Source organism: Thecamonas trahens (genome assembly GCF_000142905.1).
Source record: "Thecamonas trahens ATCC 50062 unplaced genomic scaffold supercont1.18, whole genome shotgun sequence".
Taxonomy (NCBI): Eukaryota; order Apusomonadida; family Apusomonadidae; genus Thecamonas; species Thecamonas trahens.
The window spans coordinates 468,903-486,672 of record NW_013657662.1 but is presented as its reverse complement, the minus strand read 5'-3'; the positions used below and the strand labels follow the sequence as shown (position 1 = coordinate 486,672).

Below are 17,770 nucleotides of genomic sequence, written 5' to 3'. Positions count from 1 at the left end.
CCACGTCAACACCAGCTCCCCCCACACCGACCCGCCCACCCCAAGCCCACCCAGACAGCGGGAGCTCGTACCACTCGACGCACAACAAGAAGAAAGGATGCTGCGGCCGCGTGCACATCTCTCGCTCCTTAGGCATCTTCATACTGCGCTAGTGAGCGCACCGGTAGCGCGGCAGGCTTCCAGTGGCTCGGCTCGGACGGGAGGGGATCAGGCCGCAGCGGCGACGGCATGTGGTGCGAGTTCGGCTCGGGGACAGGGATCGAGTTCTGAAGAAGAGATTCAGACAAAGAGTGGAGATTGTGGAAGAGTTCGTCCGGTTCTGGCTTGGACGACAGAGACTCCGGCTTTGAAGGCTTGGCTCGAGCTAGGGAAGGGAAACAAGATGGCGCAAGGGCAAGAGAAGGGCTCGGTGGTGCTCGACGGGAAGAGTTACAGCTTTTTCAGACTCCTCGAGCGCATTCCGCTGACGCACAACACGGCTGTCTATCGGTTTGCTCTGCCGCATCCTGACGACGTTCTCGGCCTCCCCATCGGCCAGCACCTCTTTCTCTCGGCTGAGATCGACGGCAAGCGGGTGACTCGCCAGTACACCCCGGTCTCGGGCGACGCCGATCTTGGCTACTTTGACCTGGTCATCAAGGTCTACCCGGGTGGCAAGATGTCGACTCATGTCGACCGTATGGCGCCTGGCGATGAGATCGCCGTCAAGGGGCCCAAGGGCCGCTTCAAGTACGTCCGCGGCATGGCCGACGCCCTCGGCATGATTGCCGGCGGAACTGGCATCACTCCCATGCTCCAGATCATCACCGCAGTGCTGGAGGATCCCGAGGACACCACCAAGCTCAACCTCATCTTTGCCAACGTCAACTACGAGGACATCCTGCTCAAGGACGATCTTGACTCGCTCGCTGCCACCTACCCGGACCAGTTCTCGGTCTACTACGTGCTCAACAACCCGCCGAGCCCCGAATGGGACGGCGGCGTTGGCTACGTCTCGGCCGACATGATCCAGGCCTGGCTCCCGCCGGCCTCGCCGGCCACCCGCATGCTGCTCTGCGGGCCCAAGCCGATGGTCAAGGCCATGAAGTCCATCGCCGCCGACCTGGGCTTTGCCACGGACGGCAAGCAGGTATTTGCCTTCTAGTCATGAAACCCCACATCAAGCTACCTCCCACCCCACCCTCCCTCTCCCCATCCCTACCTCGGCCCAGCCAACGACACTCTTGACCTTGTCGTCCTCGCGATCGCCATGATCCCCCTCATCAACACCCTCATCAACACCCTCGATCTTAACCAAACCTCCCTCCCTCCCTCCCTCCCTTCCACCCCCCCCCCTCTCCCCCCCTCCCCCCCCCTCAGTCGTGGCAAGCTATAAGCATCATCACACCCTGGTCACAGCCGGCAGCGCAAGCGCGACATTTCCACAAATTCGCAGCCAAATTCGCCACACAGCCAACGACGCGCTCCGACAGCACCTCCCCTCCCGTGACGGCCCTTACCTCTTCAAGGCCATACACCCAACCAAGTTGACACAAGTGACGCGCAAGCAGACGACAAGAACGAGGACAATGACGCGAAAGAGTGTAGCTTGTTTTTTCCAAGTTGTGGGAGTGACTGGACTCTGTAGCGCCATGAGTGTGTTGGCTACGGTGGGTGACGATGCGGGGTCAGCAGCCGCGGCAGCCGCGGCAGCAGCAGCAGCCGTGGCAGGTGAGAGTGGACCAGGTGGAGAGTCATTGATGGGACCTATGATCATTGCATCTGCCATTGCCTTTGCTGTTTGGTACCTTTGCTTTCGTCCTACATCTGCTTCTGCTTCTACCAGAGTCCCTAGCTTCTCTGGTGTGGCTGCTGTTCGTGCTGGTGGTTCTGGCAAATCGGGAAGCTGGTCGGGCAAGAAGGACGTGGCGGCCGCCGCCGCCGATGCTGGTGCTAATCTCATTCTCATTTACGGTACTCAAACAGGTACCTCGGAAGACTTTGCTCAGCGTCTCGCTGCAGAGTCTCGTCGTCATGCGTGTGTTCCTCTCGTTCTTGATGTCGATTCCATCGAGTTTGAATCGCTCGCGTCTCTGGGCGCAGAGGCTGTCGCCTGCTTTGTCGTCGCTACCTACGGCGAGGGCGAGCCGACAGACTCAGCTGTCGAGTTCCACGAGTGGTTGACCGAAGAAGCGGATGAGGATGCTCTCGAAGGCCTCCAGTTCACCGTCTTTGCCCTCGGCAACAAGACCTACGAGCACTACCAGTTTATGGGCCGCTCCGTCGACGAGCACATCGAGCGTCTCGGCGGCTCGCGCGTCTACGTCCGTGGTGAGGGTGATGAGGACGGCCAGATGGAGGAGGACTTTCTGGCGTGGCAGACCGAGCTCTGGCCGACCCTTGTCGAGGTCCTCGGCGTCGACCTCGACATGGCCGACAACTCGCTCATCCGCCTCTACGAGACCCGCATCCTCCCATCGCTTCCGCAGCCGCCGACCCCACCGGCCCCGGGCACTTTTGACGCACGCCACCCGTTCCCAGCCCTCATCACCGCCAACGTCGAGCTCCATGGCCAGGCATCGGACCGCTCGTGTCGCCTTGTCCACTTTGACCTCTCCGGCTCAGGCCTCAGCTACGAGACCGGCGACCACCTCGGTGTCCTCCCGCACAACGACCCCGAGCTAGTTGACGCCGTCATCGGCCGCCTCGGTTTTGACCCGGAGATCGTGCTCGAGATGCCGCCCGTCGACGCCGCCCAGAAGCCGTACTTTCCGGGTGCCACCACCTTCCGCAACGTCGTCACAAAGTATGTCGACATCACCACCCCGCCGTCGCGCTACGTCCTCCGCGCTCTCGCTGAGCTTGCCTCTGACGACGCCCATCGCGCCGAGCTGGAGGACATGGTTGACATGCGCTCCGAGTCGGGCAAGGCCAAGTACAAGGCGTTTGTCGTCGACGGCTGCGCCACCATCGACGACGTCCTCGCCCGCTTTGACTCGATTGTCTTTGACGACATGGGCTACTTTGTCGAGCTCATGCCCAAGCTCATCCCGCGCTACTACTCGATCTCGTCGTCGCACAAGCAGCACCCGAACTCGGTTCACATTACCGCCGTCGTTCTCCAGTACGTCTCGGCATCGGGCCTCCTTCGCAAGGGCGTCGCCACAAACTACCTCGCTTCGCTCGCTCCGGGTGCAGACACCTGCGACATCTTCATCCGCACCTCGCACTTCCGCCCGCCGCCCAACCCGGCCACCCCGTGCATCATGGTCGGCCCGGGCACTGGCATCGCCCCCTTCCGTGGCTTCCTCCAAGACCGCGACGCCGATCGCGCCGCAGGTGCCGACCTCGGGCCCACCGTCCTCTTCTTTGGCTGCCGCACCCCTGACACCGACTACCTCTACGCCGACGAGCTCGACGCCTACCAGGCCTCAGGCACCCTCTCCTCGCTCCACATCGCCTTCTCGCGTGTCGGCCCCTCCAAGATCTACGTCCAGCACAAGATTGCCGAGCACGCCGCACAGGTTTGGGACCTCATCCACAACCAGCACGCCTACCTGTACATCTGCGGCGATGCCAAAACATGGCTGCCGACGTCCGCACCGCCCTCGAAGCCCTCATCGTCGACAACGCCGGCATCAAGCCGAACAAGGCCAAGTACTACATGGAGAAGCTCGCAAAGGCCGGCCGCTACCAGCAGGACGTTTGGTAAAGTAAGAAGCACCCAGGCTTTATACTGATGGCGCACAACAAGCTGCCCATCTCTTCAATGTCGCGCTCACCAGGCTAAACAGTCACAGAGTGTAAGATCTAGACAGTCCCTGTGGTAGTTGGCGTGTATGCCGGGGGCGCCTCGCCCGCAGCCACCACTCCGCCTGCCACAGGCGCCACCCCGCCGTAGTTAGTGGAATACGATGGCGGTGTAAGCCCCGATTCAGGCGCCGGCGCCGGTCCCACATATCCGCTTCCGATCACTGGACCTTGGCCGCTGACGTAGCCGGGCTGCTCGAGAAGCGGCCCGTAACTCATCCGCCGGCGATAGCGAGACCGGATGACAAAGATGGCACCGATAGCAAGTGCAATGACCACAGCCGCACCCATGATGGCCACCGTGTGCCATGGGAACCACGGTGATGGCGGCGGATAATAATCGGGCGTCCACGGAGCCGGCGGCGGCGGAGGTGCAATCCTCGGGCACGGCTCGACCAGGCAGTCGGCCGTCACCTCAAAGTTGTTGCCACGGAAGAGGAGATGATCAGTAGCGGCAAGCCCGGTACCATCGCACTCGGTCGACGACCACGCCACAGGCGTGCCCGAGTCCGCGTCGAGATAGTAAAAGTAGCAGCTCGCGTCGAGGTGAACGAGCTGGAAGACGAGCGCACCGTTCGAGCCGAGAATGGCCGAGGTAGTCGCCGAGGCCGACGGCAGTATGATCCGCGAAGTCTTCATGCCGCTGTTGCGCAAGTCGATGGCCACAACCGTGTCGAATGCTCCACCTGCGTACACCATGTTGCCCTTGCCGACCACATACGCAAGTGCGTCCTCGACCTCCTCCTCGCCGATGGTGGCACCAGTCTCCGCATCGAGAATCACGACGCTCGAGGGGTTTGGGCTCGACTTGCCCGATTGTAGGCCGACTGCCAGCCGAGTCGGCGAGACAACAACAATGGCAAGGGCTGGAATCTGGTCGTCCATCAGCCCGGTGGAGACCGACCACTTGAGGGCAGGCACGCCGCCGGCGAGATCGTAGGCAGCGACACGGGTCGAGCCTGTAGTAATCACCGAGTACTCGCCGTATGCAACATACAGCATCGAGCCATCCGCTGAGAGCGTCGGACTCGCACCCTCACTCGTGTCGAGGTAGAATCCGTTGGAGCGCTGAAAGAGCAGCGTCTCGGCAAGGACCTTGCCGGATGAAGCATCAAGCTCGTAAAGAGTGGTATTGATGTACGATCGTTGGTTGACAAACAAGCCGCCGAGACACCAGACAGGTGGAGGAGGAGCTGCAGAGGAAGCCACGGCAGCCACGCACGAGATGCCACTAATGGAAGTGCCGGCAACAGGCGCCTTTGGGGTGAAGAACCAGATCGGCTGACCAGTCTTGAGCTCCCAAGCAGCAACATTGACGCGGAGGTACAAGACGTCAGCGCCAGAGTTAGAGACAGATGCCACAAGGGTATCCCCCTTTCCAGCTAGAGTTGGCCAGAGAGCGATGCCTTGCAACTGATGCGAGCCGAGCCAACGATAAACCGTGTATTGATAATCAAGGGAACCAGACTCGACATCCCAGACACTCAAAGCCACATCGGTGAGAGCAACCAGTTTGGTAGAACCTTCGACGGAACCAATAACCATAGTATTGAAGGCGTTGACACTTGTTGACCTGCTCCATGATGTGTACAATGGTCCATACATAGTCATCGGCATGGGTCCAGCTCCGCTCCGTGTCGCTCCTCCTTGCGGCGTCGTCCACGTCAACGAGTTGTTCCTCGCAAAGTCGGCGGTCATACCCTCCACACTAATAATAATGACGCAACAGATGACAAGCAACATGATACTCATGATGGGTGTGTTACTGATGGCGAGAGGTAATGTGCGTGGGCGTGTCACCTCACCGCGTTGGGTGTGTGGGTGGGGCTGTCTACAGGATGGTTTGTGATGCACGTGATTGATGTGATATGTGTCCAAACGAACGTCACCGCGCCTGCACCCGCCCCGCCCTTGCCCGCCCGCAACCATCTGCTCGCTCACATCACGCACCACTCGCGATCGACTCTCTCTCGCTCATTCCCATCTCTTCCCTCGTGTCCAAAAGTGGTCCGATTTAAGCGTACTCAACATCGATGATCTTGCCCATGAAGACAAGGGTCTTCGACTCGAGGCCGGCAACACGGCCGTACGACTCCGAGCGCTCAAAGGTCTCGCAGTAGAGGAAGCCCTGCGGCTCGAAGGTGATCTCGGCCATCTCGTGCTTGCGGACGAACTCCGGGTTCTCGAGCTTCTGGCCAGCAGTGCGCTTGCCCATCACCCAGTGGATCTCCGAAATGCGCGAAGCGCACCGGCCGGTACGCACGCACATCTGCGGGCAGAAGCCGACCTTGAGGTCACCAGGGTGGTTCTGCACGCGGATCATGGCGCGGAACGACTTGACACGGCGCGGGAGGAGCTCCTGCTTGTCGGCGTAGTCAGCCGGGCGGTACAGGAGGTCACCACGCTTGACCTGCTTCGGCTTGGTGCCCTTCGGGAACTTGACCACAATGCCGACGTTGAAGCCAGCAATACCGGCGTCCACGTCCTGGTGGTGCATCTGGATCGAGAAGGTCTTGCCAGACAGGCCGTTGCGCGCGAGCGCGACGACGTCGTCCTTGCGGATGGTACCGATCTCAATCCGGCCCATGGTCACGAGACCCTGGCCCGGGATGAGGCGCGAGCCCGAAACCGAAAGGTGGAGCGGGCCGTTGGCGTCACGGTCGGGGATGCGCATGTAGTTGTCGAGCGCCTCGACAAGGGTCTTGCCCTTGATCTCGGTGCCGCCGACAATCTCGAAGCCCTTCTTCTTGCGCTTGGCGGTGTAGCCGTACCGGCCGGACCAGCCGTTGTACCACGGCATGTTCTCGGTCGGCGAGGTGAGGTTGTCACCAACCCAGCCGGAAACCGGGATGATCGGGACAGTGGCCGAGTGGAAGCCAGCCTCGTCGATCATGCGCGAGACCTCATCGCGGATCTCGTTGAAACGAGCCTCGTTGTAGGCGCCGCCCTCGACGAATCCATCTTGTTGACGCAAACCACGAGCTGCTTGATGCCGAGCAGGTTGGCGAGGTTGGCGTGCTGGCGGGTCTGGCCACCAGCCATCATGCCGGACGGCTTGGCAATCGATGCCTCGAAGTTACCGTCAGCCGGGACCATGAGGACCGCGACGTCAGCCTGGCCGGCACCGGTGATCATGTTCGTGATAAAATCGGCATGACCGGGGGCGTCGGTGATCGAGTAGTCGTAGTTGGTGGTGCGGAACGACGACGTCTGGCAGTCGATGGTGATACCGCGCTCACGCTCCTCCTTGGACGTGTCCATGAAGTAGGCAAAGGCGAAACCGGCCTTGTTGTTCTCGGCAGCAGCCTGCTCGAGCTTCTCCTTGGCACGCTCGTCGATGCCGCCGAGCTCGTAGATGAGACGGCCGGTCATGGTGGACTTGCCAGCATCGACGTGGCCAATGATGACGACGTTGAGCTTGCGGGCGGGGTCAAAGGTCTCAGCAGACATGTTTGCTTCGGTCTAAGATAAGTGGTGCGGTGTGTTGTCCGTGGGGGGGTCGGGTCGCGGGGGAAGAAGTTGTGGGATTGTGGATTGTGGATGGCGAATATTTTTTCGCGTTCCGTCCACTTTGTCCAAACGAATGTCCCCGCACCCGCACCCACGCCCGAGCCCGCCCGCAACCATCTGCTCGCTCACATCGCGCACCACTCGCGATCAACTCTCTCTCGCTCATTCCCATCTCTTCCCTCGTGTCCAAAAGTGGTCCGATTTAAGCGTACTCAACATCGATGATCTTGCCCATGAAGACAAGGGTCTTCGACTCGAGGCCGGCAACACGGCCGTACGACTCCGAGCGCTCAAAGGTCTCGCAGTAGAGGAAGCCCTGCGGCTCGAAGGTGATCTCGGCCATCTCGTGCTTGCGGACGAACTCCGGGTTCTCGAGCTTCTGGCCAGCAGTGCGCTTGCCCATCACCCAGTGGATCTCCGAAATGCGCGAAGCGCACCGGCCGGTACGCACGCACATCTGCGGGCAGAAGCCGACCTTGAGGTCACCAGGGTGGTTCTGCACGCGGATCATGGCGCGGAACGACTTGACGCGGCGCGGGAGGAGCTCCTGCTTGTCGGCGTAGTCAGCCGGGCGGTACAGGAGGTCACCACGCTTGACCTGCTTCGGCTTGGTGCCCTTCGGGAACTTGACCACAATGCCAACGTTGAAGCCAGCAATACCGGCGTCCACGTCCTGGTGGTGCATCTGGATCGAGAAGGTCTTGCCAGACAGGCCGTTGCGCGCGAGCGCGACGACGTCGTCCTTGCGGATGGTACCGATCTCAATCCGGCCCATGGTCACGAGACCCTGGCCCGGGATGAGGCGCGAGCCCGAAACCGAAAGGTGGAGCGGGCCGTTGGCGTCACGGTCGGGGATGCGCATGTAGTTGTCGAGCGCCTCGACAAGGGTCTTGCCCTTGATCTCGGTGCCGCCGACAATCTCGAAGCCCTTCTTCTTGCGCTTGGCGGTGTAGCCGTACCGGCCGGACCAGCCGTTGTACCACGGCATGTTCTCGGTCGGCGAGGTGAGGTTGTCACCAACCCAGCCGGAAACCGGGATGATCGGGACAGTGGCCGAGTGGAAGCCAGCCTCGTCGATCATGCGCGAGACCTCATCGCGGATCTCGTTGAAACGAGCCTCGTTGTAGGCGCCGCCCTCAGACGAATCCATCTTGTTGACGCAAACCACGAGCTGCTTGATGCCGAGCAGGTTGGCGAGGTTGGCGTGCTGGCGGGTCTGGCCACCAGCCATCATGCCGGACGGCTTGGCAATCGATGCCTCGAAGTTACCGTCAGCCGGGACCATGAGGACCGCGACGTCAGCCTGGCCGGCACCGGTGATCATGTTAGTGATAAAATCGGCATGACCGGGGGCGTCGGTGATCGAGTAGTCGTAGTTGGTGGTGCGGAACGACGACGTCTGGCAGTCGATGGTGATACCGCGCTCACGCTCCTCCTTGGACGTGTCCATGAAGTAGGCAAAGGCGAAACCGGCCTTGTTGTTCTCGGCAGCAGCCTGCTCGAGCTTCTCCTTGGCGCGCTCGTCGATGCCGCCGAGCTCGTAGATGAGACGGCCGGTCATGGTGGACTTGCCAGCATCGACGTGGCCAATGATGACGACGTTGAGCTTGCGGGCGGGGTCAAAGGTCTCAGCAGACATGTTTGCTTCGGTCTAAGATAAGTGGTGCGGTGTGTTGTCCGTGGGGGGGTCGGGTCGCGGGGGAAGAAGTTGTGGGATTGTGGATTGTGGATGGCGAATATTTTTTCGCGCTCCGTCCACTTCGACCAACCCCCTCCGCCACCTATCAACATGTTGAGGGAAGACGCCGGCGGATCGAGGCATCTGTCACTCTCCTCACCGCACGGCCGGCCGCTCAGACACCGATCCAGCCATGGTGACCAAGTGGCGGCTCTTCCTGTTTCTTGTGCTTGTTGTCATTGTGGTTTACTCTCCCTCCACTGCGCTTGGGGTCAAGCACCAGCTCGTTTGCGACGGTGTTTGCGATTGGAGCAACAAGGCGGTGTGGGACCCTCCGCATGTGCCAAACTCCGACTCGGACGTGGTTATCACTCTGGAGAGCGGCAGTGATCTCAAGCTCACTTTGCCAACCGATCTCCAGGCAACTGCTAGATCGATGAGTGTGACTCCAAAGGATGGCTTTGGTGAGCTTGATGCTTCATTCTCTGTCGTATGCGACTCATCAAGCTCCATTGCCTTCACGTCGACGGAGTCCTCCATCGCTGCGCCCCGCCTCAACATCAACTGCATGCTCAACGGGCCAATGCACTTTGGCCCTCATCCAGTCGTTAACCTCAAGCTGGCGGCGGTGAATGCGGCTTTTGAACAGTTAGGTATTTACCTGATGGTCCAGCTCTCGCCATACATCTCAACCCAGCCGTCGCAATGGTCCTCCTCCAGCTATCAATTATTCACCGGCCTAGTCATCACCGATCCAGCTGTCGAGGTGATCTTCATCAGTGGCTTGTTTGATAACGCAATCATGTCTATTCTGCGTGGGCCGGCGAGCCCCTCGGGTGAACCGCCGTCTCTCCCGCAAGTCACTTTCAACACGACGGCCACAATCGGCGCCGAAGTGAGCAACATCGACTTGAAGATCGGCTCACAGGGCGCCGTCACGTATGGCAATACACTGTTCTCGCTCTCGTTTTCCGTCGGCTCCATCGACGTCGACGGCGGCAAGCTGATCTTCGGCGACGGCTACGACATGGTGGTCGACCTGGTCAACCCGCGGTTTCTCGCCCCAATCAACGTCCGCAACGGCGGCGAGATACACCTCGGGATCGGCACCAAAGTGACGCTCCGGGGGGTTTATCCGCGGATTAGCCATGGAACAGTTTCAGGCCCTGGTACACTTGTCCTCGCCGGCATCAGCCAGGCACTTGTTCGCTACGATATGCTGCGCGACATGATGTGCTCGGATGCGGTGACCTACATCGACAAGCCCGCTGTGATGCTTGACAACGGCGGCTCGCCACAAGACTTTCTTATCCCGCTCACAAACTGTGACTTTCTACAAAGCTCGGGTGCCGGCTTCAACCTGAGCCTCGTGTCGGCGATGCTTGAGTTTGACGATAACGCCGACGTTCAGCCGAACTTTCCGCCCTCGCCGACGCCACTTGTTCTGGGCTCGCATCTCCAGGTCTCGATGGTCAACTTTCCGTGCTTCAAGCTCGGCTACTCTCGGGTGATCTTCTCAGCGCCCAAGATTGTTGGCCACATCGAGCGTGTGGTGGCGGACCGCCGCTTTGTCACCATCAACGGCTTTGGCCTGGCAAGCGCCATCGAGCACGACAGCGTGATGGACCAGGACAATGCGGTTGTGTACTGCACAAACGCGCCTGCACCGGCCGAGTGGCAGCCATCGTCGCTGACCGCCAAGCAGAAGCATCTCATGCTCGCCATCACCTGTGGCATCTTTGTTCTGGCTGCTATCGGCGCATCTGTCTGGGTCAGGTCGTTTGGCCTCAACGAAGTGGCGCTCGACATTGTGAAGACTATCCGGCGCGGATACCGGTCGATCAAGTCTTTGGGCGGGTGCACTGTCCTTGCCGCGTTTGTCCTGACTGCATTCCTTGCTCCCTTTGTAGTCGAGGGCGCAGTCATGGCAGTCGCTGCCTTTGCGCTCCTTCCTCTCGCCTGGATGGTGGCCAAGCTCGAGTCACGAGCGCTGCCGCTCTACTTTCTCATTGTCCTCTTCATCCACTTTGGCGGGCTTGCTGATCTGCTTGCCGACATTGCACTGTTGGTCAAGGTGGTCATTGTCTCGCAGCGCGACCAGTACAGCGACTCGTCGTCGTCGTCATCATCGTCGTCGTACCGCGGTGTGCTTGGCGCAGAAAGTAGTGAGTCTGACGAAGACGAGGTCAAGGAGCAGCTCGAGACGACCTTTCTCATTGTCCGGCTCATTCTCACCATTGTTGGCGTCATCCCGTCGATGGTGGTGTACAAGCTCTCGGCGGAAATGAGCCGGGCAAACCGGATCACTGCAAACCGGGCGGAGGGCTTGCCAGATGACACAGACAAGAGCCGCGACCCGCCGGATCTGACGTGCCAGAACGCTCCGATGTTTTTCATGATGCTTGTGGTGTGGAAGATCGGACTCGCGTTCATCCGGGTGAAGATGATGTGGATGATGGTCAAGAGCATGTTCCGCCACGGCTTCCGCACCCTTGATCACGCCACCCACCACTCGATTCAAAAGCTTGAGTCGCTACTCGCGCTTGATTTGCTGTGGTCAGGCCTCCCGCTCGGCGTGCTCACCGCCACCGAGCTCATCTACTTCAACGAGCTCTCGCACATTGCTTGGGCCCAGCAGTTTGAGATCATCAAGCTCTCAGCGCTGGCCATCGACTGCATTGGCTTTTGCGCCCTCGTTTACATGGGCTTTGCCCACGGCCCAAGCCATGGCCACAGCCACAGCCACGGCGACGGCAGCGACCACGAGCGCATCGACCACAGTGCCCCCAGTTTCCCTACCGAGCGCACCAGGCTCATCAACCATTGAACGCATACATCACAACGATTGGCTAACTTCAAGCCATTGAGACTCACGACGATGACGACGACGAAGCTGCTGCCGACGATCCCGGAACAATGAGGTTGCCCATCTCATCAACCTTGTTAAAGTCGTTCTACACACCACCCACCCCAGGTCGAGTCCACCATTGATCCGGTCGCCCCAACCAATACCACGTCCGATACAAGCCATTCCGAGCGATCCCGGCCCGAACCGCATTTCCAAGTCCGTTTCCATCCCCAATATATAGTATGTGAGTGAGCCAAGTCGGTGCATGTGCGTGTCATGCCGGCACCTGCCCCCCTCCCCCCCGCCTTCATCCCAACTGCATGACGCGACACGAGCAGGCGTTCGATCCGAGCAGAGAAGGTGCAGCTCCCAAGGCACAGGCTAGATAGAGAGATAGAAGAAGGAGAAGAAGACCTACATTTGAGACTGCCGACATAGTCCACCAATACGTTCCAACACCGAATCCCGTAAGAGCCAGGGCCAACAGAGCGTTGTTCCGAGACTGGGTGGCCCGAGCGTTGCCACCACCCACACCGCTGCTGCTGCTCCTCGAGCCGAGTCGCACCTGGCTCCTCTGCCCGATGCTACGCACAGCACGCGCAGCTCCAGGAAGAACACTACGTCCGATAAAGCTCATGATGACCAAGAAGGGAGATGTGTGTGTGTGTGTGAGTGAGAGAGAGATGAGTGTGAACTTGATTCGGTCTTGGGCCGGCGGGGTGGGCGGTGAGAGCGAGCGGGCGGAGCGGAACACATTCGGCTGTAGCTGGAGTTGCGACCATGGACGGCGATGATCGACGAGGCGCTCTCCAGCTGCGAGCGCGAGCGCGAACAGATAGTGTGATATCTATGGTAACGTTTCCAGTACAGGGAAGCCGGTAGGCCACTATCGGGCTACTGACGTCGGGATGCCGATGAGCGGGAGGAAGCCGACTTGCGCTGCTTGTGTCGACGACCCGATGGCTTGTGCTCGTCGGCAAAGAGAACGCACTTTGTGACGAGAACAGCAGCAACCGTACGGCGAAGAGCGGCAGCTGAAATGCCCTCGAGCGGATTGGCCGATCCGGGCTGCGCGGCGGCAGCAGCTCGGACTGCGTTGACAACTGCAGAGAGACCAAGCGGTTGGAGCCGCGCCACGGTCTCGGCGAGCTCGTGGCTGCCGGAGACGGCAGCAACCACCAGTGGCTCAAGGCTGGCCATCTGGTCAGCAGCGGTGAGGACAGCTGGTTGTACTGGCGGCGCGCATTCATCATCACCGACAACAGCGGCGGCGCGCACCGCATTGCGCGCCTTTTGCACCATGCGCTCGTTGAACCGCGGCACATTCAGTGCGCGCCAGATCTCGCGTGCCGAGGTCAGCATCGCCCGCCTGGACGCCCGCGCCATGCCATGCTTCCGCAGAAAGGCCACCAGATCCTTGTCCGAGTACGCTTCGAAATCAGGCTCGCCATCAAATGGCGACCGCGGTGTGGCAATCTGCGGCGTCCGTCCCAACCGCGCCGGCACCGCACTTCGCGCCGGCGTCACCATTGCCGTCGGGACGTCGACTACCACAGGCTGAGGCTGAGGCTGAGACTCAGACTCGGTTCGCGGTGCCGGGAATGAATCAACTGGCGTCTTCGATGCCAGCGCCGTCCGCGCTGCCCGATACTGCTCGCCCTCGTCATCCTGCTGGGCTTGGAGCTTGCGGAGCTGGGCGCGCGCAGCCTCGATGCTGGCGTTGAGATGGGTCATCCGCCGGGCATACAGCGCATCAAGCGCGGTCACACTCTCTGCGGCAGTGTAGCCTGCGTCGACTTCGTCGTCGCTTTCGCTGCTAGCCGCCGCGCAGAGCGCGTCAAGCGCGTCGGTCTCCGACTCTGGGGGATCATTCGCTGCGGCCGGCCTCGCCGACGAGCGGATGCGCTCGGTGTAGTACGCGGCAGCCGGCGCTTGGGCCGCTGCCGCAAGCGTCCATGACGACGGCGAGGTAGCGGCAACTGGGTGCGCCGGCGGGCGCGATAGGACCGACGCTGCAAGTGCCGCCGTCGTCGACGACGGTGACGGCGACGGCGACCCGCCCGCCGCCAGAACACTCGCCACTACCGACGCGCCATGCGGCGAGACGGCAGTGATGTACTCGCGGGCATCAGCAGGCTTGCGGATGAGAGTGTCCATGTGCTTGTCGCCGTTGAGTGAGTTGGAGAGCGCCATGGCCGCTAGTGTGTCGGCTTCAAAGGCAGACTTGGGCGTCTTACCGACCCGCGATCGCTGGACCCGCGCCGCCTTGGCCGCCGCCTTGCGAGCTGCAATGGCCTCAAACGCCTGCTCAGATCCCTTGCGTCGCTTGGCAGCAAGGCGAGTCTGGACCAGCGGCGCTTCGTCAGCTTGGCTCGCATCGCCACTCTCGTCGCGTGCCCGCTTGCGGTTGTTTGCCGCCACCAACGCGCGGACGCCGAGCGGAGAAATGCCCTTCCGTCCTGCGCAGACCTTGAGGTGCTGCAGCCGCGACACAAAATCGAGATCCGACTTGTCCCGCAAGCAGAGCGGACAGGCCCACACTGGGTCGGCAATCGACGTCCCGGTCGCCGCTGGCTCCTCCAGCGCCAGATCCATGCCGGCCGGCCTCATGGCCGCAGGAGCACGCGCCGCCGGCTCCGGATCAAGACAGCGGTTGACGTGGATGGTGCGCCGGGCTGGGGTGAGATGGTCGAGCGAGACACCACAAATCGAGCACATGCACGACGCTTCCGCAGAAGGTGTTTTTGCTCTCGGAAGGCCGAGATCCATGTCGCCACAGCAGGCGACGTGTGCTGCGCGGTCGACGTAGCTCCTGACGTTAGGCAGAGTCTTGGAGCAGAGCGGACAGACAAACGGCTCGTTGGAAGCGACAGCTGGCGGTGGTGAGGACGACGGAGATCGCGTTGGCATCGGTTGTCTCACCGGCGACCACTGGAACGAGTCGGACGACTGCGATCGAGCACGTACCGGCGAGCTTGGCTCACCACCGGTGCTTGCCAACACGGAAGCCGTGCATCCTGTGCCTCGCGGGGACTCCGGCGACGAGAGCAAGATGACCTCTACGCACGGATCAGGGCCTTTCTCTTTGCCCAAGCCAATGCCACCAGCCGTACAAGTCCGAACGAGAGCATTCCCAGATGATGACGATGACGATGACGATGATGATGATGATGATGATGATGATGATGACAATGATAGTGGCGCGTGCGAGTCAGCCTCGGCCTTGGCTGTCTTGGGCTTGGTCCTGGTCATGGCATAGGTCTGTGGACATATGTTCTCCTCTCCTCCAGACAACCTCATTGGTGCTCCCGAGGCAGACAACAACATTGATGACGATGACAATGATGACGATGACAATGATGATGCGGTTGTTGTCGTCGTTGCTGTTGTTGTTGTGGAGGTCAGCGACAGTACCTTGACTGGCGAGGCCAGGTACTGCCGTGGCTTACGCAGCCTGCTTCTTCGCATGCTCGCCGCACACACACACACACACACACACACACACACACACAACTGCTTCTCTCCCCTCTCCCCTCTCCTACTGGTCCGGGGGGAGGGGGGTGAGGTGTGCCCAGAGTCGTCCGCCCTCGCCCTCGCCCGTGCCCTCGCCCGCGCCGAAATCATCGAGTGGTCGTGTCCGTCGCCGGCACCGCCAAACCAAAGTTTGCCGGCCAAAAAAGGTCGCAGTTTGCGCGTCGACGGCGAATTCGACTCTGGCTGATTTTATTGGCTGTACCATCTTATCGTTCCATGTATCGTTCCATGTAGCGATCAGTCTTTAACTACAACAAATCCAACGCAGATGGTCTTTGTCGGCCATATGGGCTTGATGAGAAGGTAGACGTTTGGGTGAGGGCATCTGTTGCATGGGCGCAACCTATACACTGTACGTTGCTCATGCGATAATCCCCGCACGCTTTCCGCCGCACGAAAACATCACGTCATCATCACTCTTGACGCTATTTGATTCGGCTCATGTCTGCTCACTCTCCCGCTCGTCCCAACCCAGTCGGTACTCCATTTCTTCCTCTCTCCTTCCCATCATGACCACCTCGCCGGTCACTGTTGTTGTTCACATTCATGCCAAGGATGGTCAGCAGGCGCTTGTTCGCTCCGAGCTCGAGAAGCTCATCCCGATCACTCTGGCCGAAGCCGGCTGCCTGGGCTACGATCTGCACGTGGACAACGCCGACGACAAGCACTTTGTTTTCTACGAGACGTGGGAGTCCGAAGAGCTGCTGGAGGCGCACTCTAAAGCACCGCATCTTGCAGCCTTTGGCGCGGCCACCAAGGATGCCGTGGAGAGGTTCAGCCTCGACAAGATGACCCGCATCGCGCCGGCCACCGAGTAAGCCATCAGCCCGAGGTGTAAAAGAGAGCCTTGAGCAGATAAAAGATGACCAAAGTTGTGACGGCGCCGATAGGAAGTGTGATGACCCACGAGACAACGATCTTCTTGATGGTGCCGTAGTTGATGTCAGCCGCCGAGCCACGCGAGGCGAGGGCGAGGCCGGTCACCGCGCCCACCATGGTGTGGGTCGACGAGACCGGCATGTTGAGGGCGGTGGCAAGAAGAACGGTTGTCGAGGTGGCCAACTGCGCTGCAAAGCCGCGCGACGGCGTGAGCTTGGTGATCCGCGAGCCCATGGTGGCCATGACCCGCGCTCCGAGCGCAAGCAGGCCAGCCGAGATCGAGAGCCCGCCCATGACCATGATCCACGACGGAATGGGAGGTGAGACGTCGGCGGCAGTGAGAAGACGGCCGTGCTCGGCAACCTCGCGCATGACAAGGAGACAGCCGACGCCGTTGGAGACGTCATTGGAGCCGTGCGCGAATGCGACAAGCAGGGCGGTGACAACAAGCAGCGGCACAAAAGCGTTCTCGGCCGCACCATGCGCCGATCCGTCCAGCGTGATGGGCAGCGAGGCCGAGACCGTCTTGCCCAAGCCGTTGCCTCTCCCAGCCGGAAGCACACCGATGAGCGAGAGGGCCCAGACGGCAGCAGCGATCAGTGCCGATGCGCCGAGCGCCTGAGCGGACGACAGGTAGTAGCCGAGGTTTGGCAAGCCCTTGTAGGCAATAAACAAAGCCATGATCCACGCAGTAGCAGCGTTGATAGGCGGAAGATAGCGGCGGGCACGAAGAGTAGCACCACGATCACCAGCGTCAAAGATGAGGCTGTTGATGATCTTCAAGATGGCAAAGGAGGCAGCGGCGCCTAGAGCCGGCGAGAGGACCCAAGAGAGGGCGACGTTTGAAAAGAAGCCAGCCTTGAGAGCGATGGAGCCCTTTGTGAGCAAAGCGAAACCAACAAGACCACCAACAACCGAGTGTGTGGTAGAGACCGGCAGTTGAGCGTAGGTAGAGACGAGGAGCCAGAGAGCAGCAGCAGCGAGTGTAGCAAACATGCCAAGGGAGAGAAAGATAGGAGTATCGGCATAAAGATCCAAGACAACGAAGCCTTCCTTAACAGCACGAGCAACACCACCACCCATAAGAACGACACCAAGGAACTCTGCCACAGCTCCCATAGCCAATGCTGTCGAGACGGCAACCGCACCAGAGCCCACTGCCAACGATTGACAGACATCATTGGAACCGATAGCAAAGCACATAGCCGCCGCTACCACGCTCCCCACCCATGCAATCCCACTTGCAAGCATCATACTTGTTGTCTGCTGTCGCACACAACTATGTTTGCCAAAGATGCTCAGACTTAGTTGGGTGTTTAGCCTGGGGGGCTGGGGGGGAGAGGGGGTCCCGGTGGCAGGGGGATCATGAGAGGAGCGGACGAGGGCGGGACGGAGCGGAGCGCTGCTGTCGGCATCGCTATGAGCAGCAAGCTGAAAATGTGAGCTAGAAAGATTCGGTGGTGGTGGCTTTGGGACATGACGCTTGTTGGGTGAGCGGAGAGCGAGATCGGGCGGAGAGCGAGATTGGGCAG

General features: G+C 60.5%; 9 protein-coding genes across 9 annotated transcripts; 4 read left to right on the top strand and 5 right to left on the bottom strand.

The window, feature by feature from the left end:
- Positions 1-156: 156 nt before the first annotated feature.
- On the top strand, positions 157-1,179 carry AMSG_04547 (NADH-cytochrome b5 reductase 1). The gene has a single exon (XM_013903429.1). It carries the CDS (start codon positions 383-385, stop codon positions 1,142-1,144), a length of 762 nt encoding a protein of 253 aa, XP_013758883.1. The 5' UTR covers positions 157-382; the 3' UTR covers positions 1,145-1,179.
- A 569-nt stretch (positions 1,180-1,748) lies between these two features.
- On the top strand, positions 1,749-3,691 carry AMSG_04546 (NADPH cytochrome P450 reductase; the record flags this gene model as incomplete). Its single annotated transcript, XM_013903428.1, has 2 exons — positions 1,749-3,503; positions 3,623-3,691. 2 exons carry the CDS (start codon positions 1,749-1,751, stop codon positions 3,689-3,691), a joined length of 1,824 nt encoding a protein of 607 aa, XP_013758882.1.
- Positions 3,692-3,704: 13 nt separating this feature from the next.
- Positions 3,705-5,582, bottom strand: AMSG_04545 (uncharacterized protein; the record flags this gene model as incomplete). Its single annotated transcript, XM_013903427.1, has 1 exon — positions 3,705-5,582. A coding segment is annotated over one exon (1,793 nt), but the record flags the coding sequence as incomplete, so codon positions are not given.
- Positions 5,583-5,803: 221 nt separating this feature from the next.
- Positions 5,804-7,256, bottom strand: AMSG_04544 (elongation factor 1 alpha long form; the record flags this gene model as incomplete). Its single annotated transcript, XM_013903426.1, has 2 exons — positions 6,766-7,256; positions 5,804-6,736 (listed from the first exon to the last, which is right to left on the bottom strand). The coding sequence occupies exons 1-2, from the start codon at positions 7,237-7,239 to the stop codon at positions 5,804-5,806; spliced, it is 1,407 nt and encodes a 468-aa protein (XP_013758880.1). The 5' UTR covers positions 7,240-7,256.
- A 226-nt stretch (positions 7,257-7,482) lies between these two features.
- AMSG_04543 (elongation factor 1 alpha long form) lies at positions 7,483-8,979 on the bottom strand. The gene has a single exon (XM_013903425.1). The coding sequence runs from the start codon at positions 8,936-8,938 to the stop codon at positions 7,502-7,504; it is 1,437 nt and encodes a 478-aa protein (XP_013758879.1). The 5' UTR covers positions 8,939-8,979; the 3' UTR covers positions 7,483-7,501.
- Positions 8,980-9,170: 191 nt separating this feature from the next.
- Positions 9,171-11,811, top strand: AMSG_04542 (uncharacterized protein; the record flags this gene model as incomplete). Its single annotated transcript, XM_013903424.1, has 1 exon — positions 9,171-11,811. The coding sequence occupies one exon, from the start codon at positions 9,171-9,173 to the stop codon at positions 11,802-11,804; it is 2,634 nt and encodes an 877-aa protein (XP_013758878.1). The 3' UTR covers positions 11,805-11,811.
- Positions 11,812-12,664: 853 nt separating this feature from the next.
- AMSG_04541 (uncharacterized protein) lies at positions 12,665-14,420 on the bottom strand (the record flags this gene model as incomplete). The annotated part of the gene is made up of 1 exon (XM_013903423.1): positions 12,665-14,420. The coding sequence occupies one exon, from the start codon at positions 14,418-14,420 to the stop codon at positions 12,720-12,722; it is 1,701 nt and encodes a 566-aa protein (XP_013758877.1). The 3' UTR covers positions 12,665-12,719.
- A 1,422-nt stretch (positions 14,421-15,842) lies between these two features.
- AMSG_04540 (antibiotic biosynthesis monooxygenase) lies at positions 15,843-16,234 on the top strand. The gene has a single exon (XM_013903422.1). It carries the CDS (start codon positions 15,869-15,871, stop codon positions 16,175-16,177), a length of 309 nt encoding a protein of 102 aa, XP_013758876.1. The 5' UTR covers positions 15,843-15,868; the 3' UTR covers positions 16,178-16,234.
- AMSG_04539 (phosphate transporter) lies at positions 16,182-17,362 on the bottom strand (the record flags this gene model as incomplete). Its single annotated transcript, XM_013903421.1, has 1 exon — positions 16,182-17,362. Exon 1 carries the CDS (start codon positions 17,355-17,357, stop codon positions 16,182-16,184), a length of 1,176 nt encoding a protein of 391 aa, XP_013758875.1. The 5' UTR covers positions 17,358-17,362.
- Positions 17,363-17,770: the final 408 nt, after the last annotated feature.

Coding starts and splice junctions, on each gene's coding strand:
- AMSG_04543 (XM_013903425.1), bottom strand. CDS start 8,938: ATGTCTGCTGAGACCTTTGACCCCGCCCGCAAGCTCAACGTCGTCATC.
- AMSG_04547 (XM_013903429.1), top strand. CDS start 383: ATGGCGCAAGGGCAAGAGAAGGGCTCGGTGGTGCTCGACGGGAAGAGT.
- AMSG_04540 (XM_013903422.1), top strand. CDS start 15,869: ATGACCACCTCGCCGGTCACTGTTGTTGTTCACATTCATGCCAAGGAT.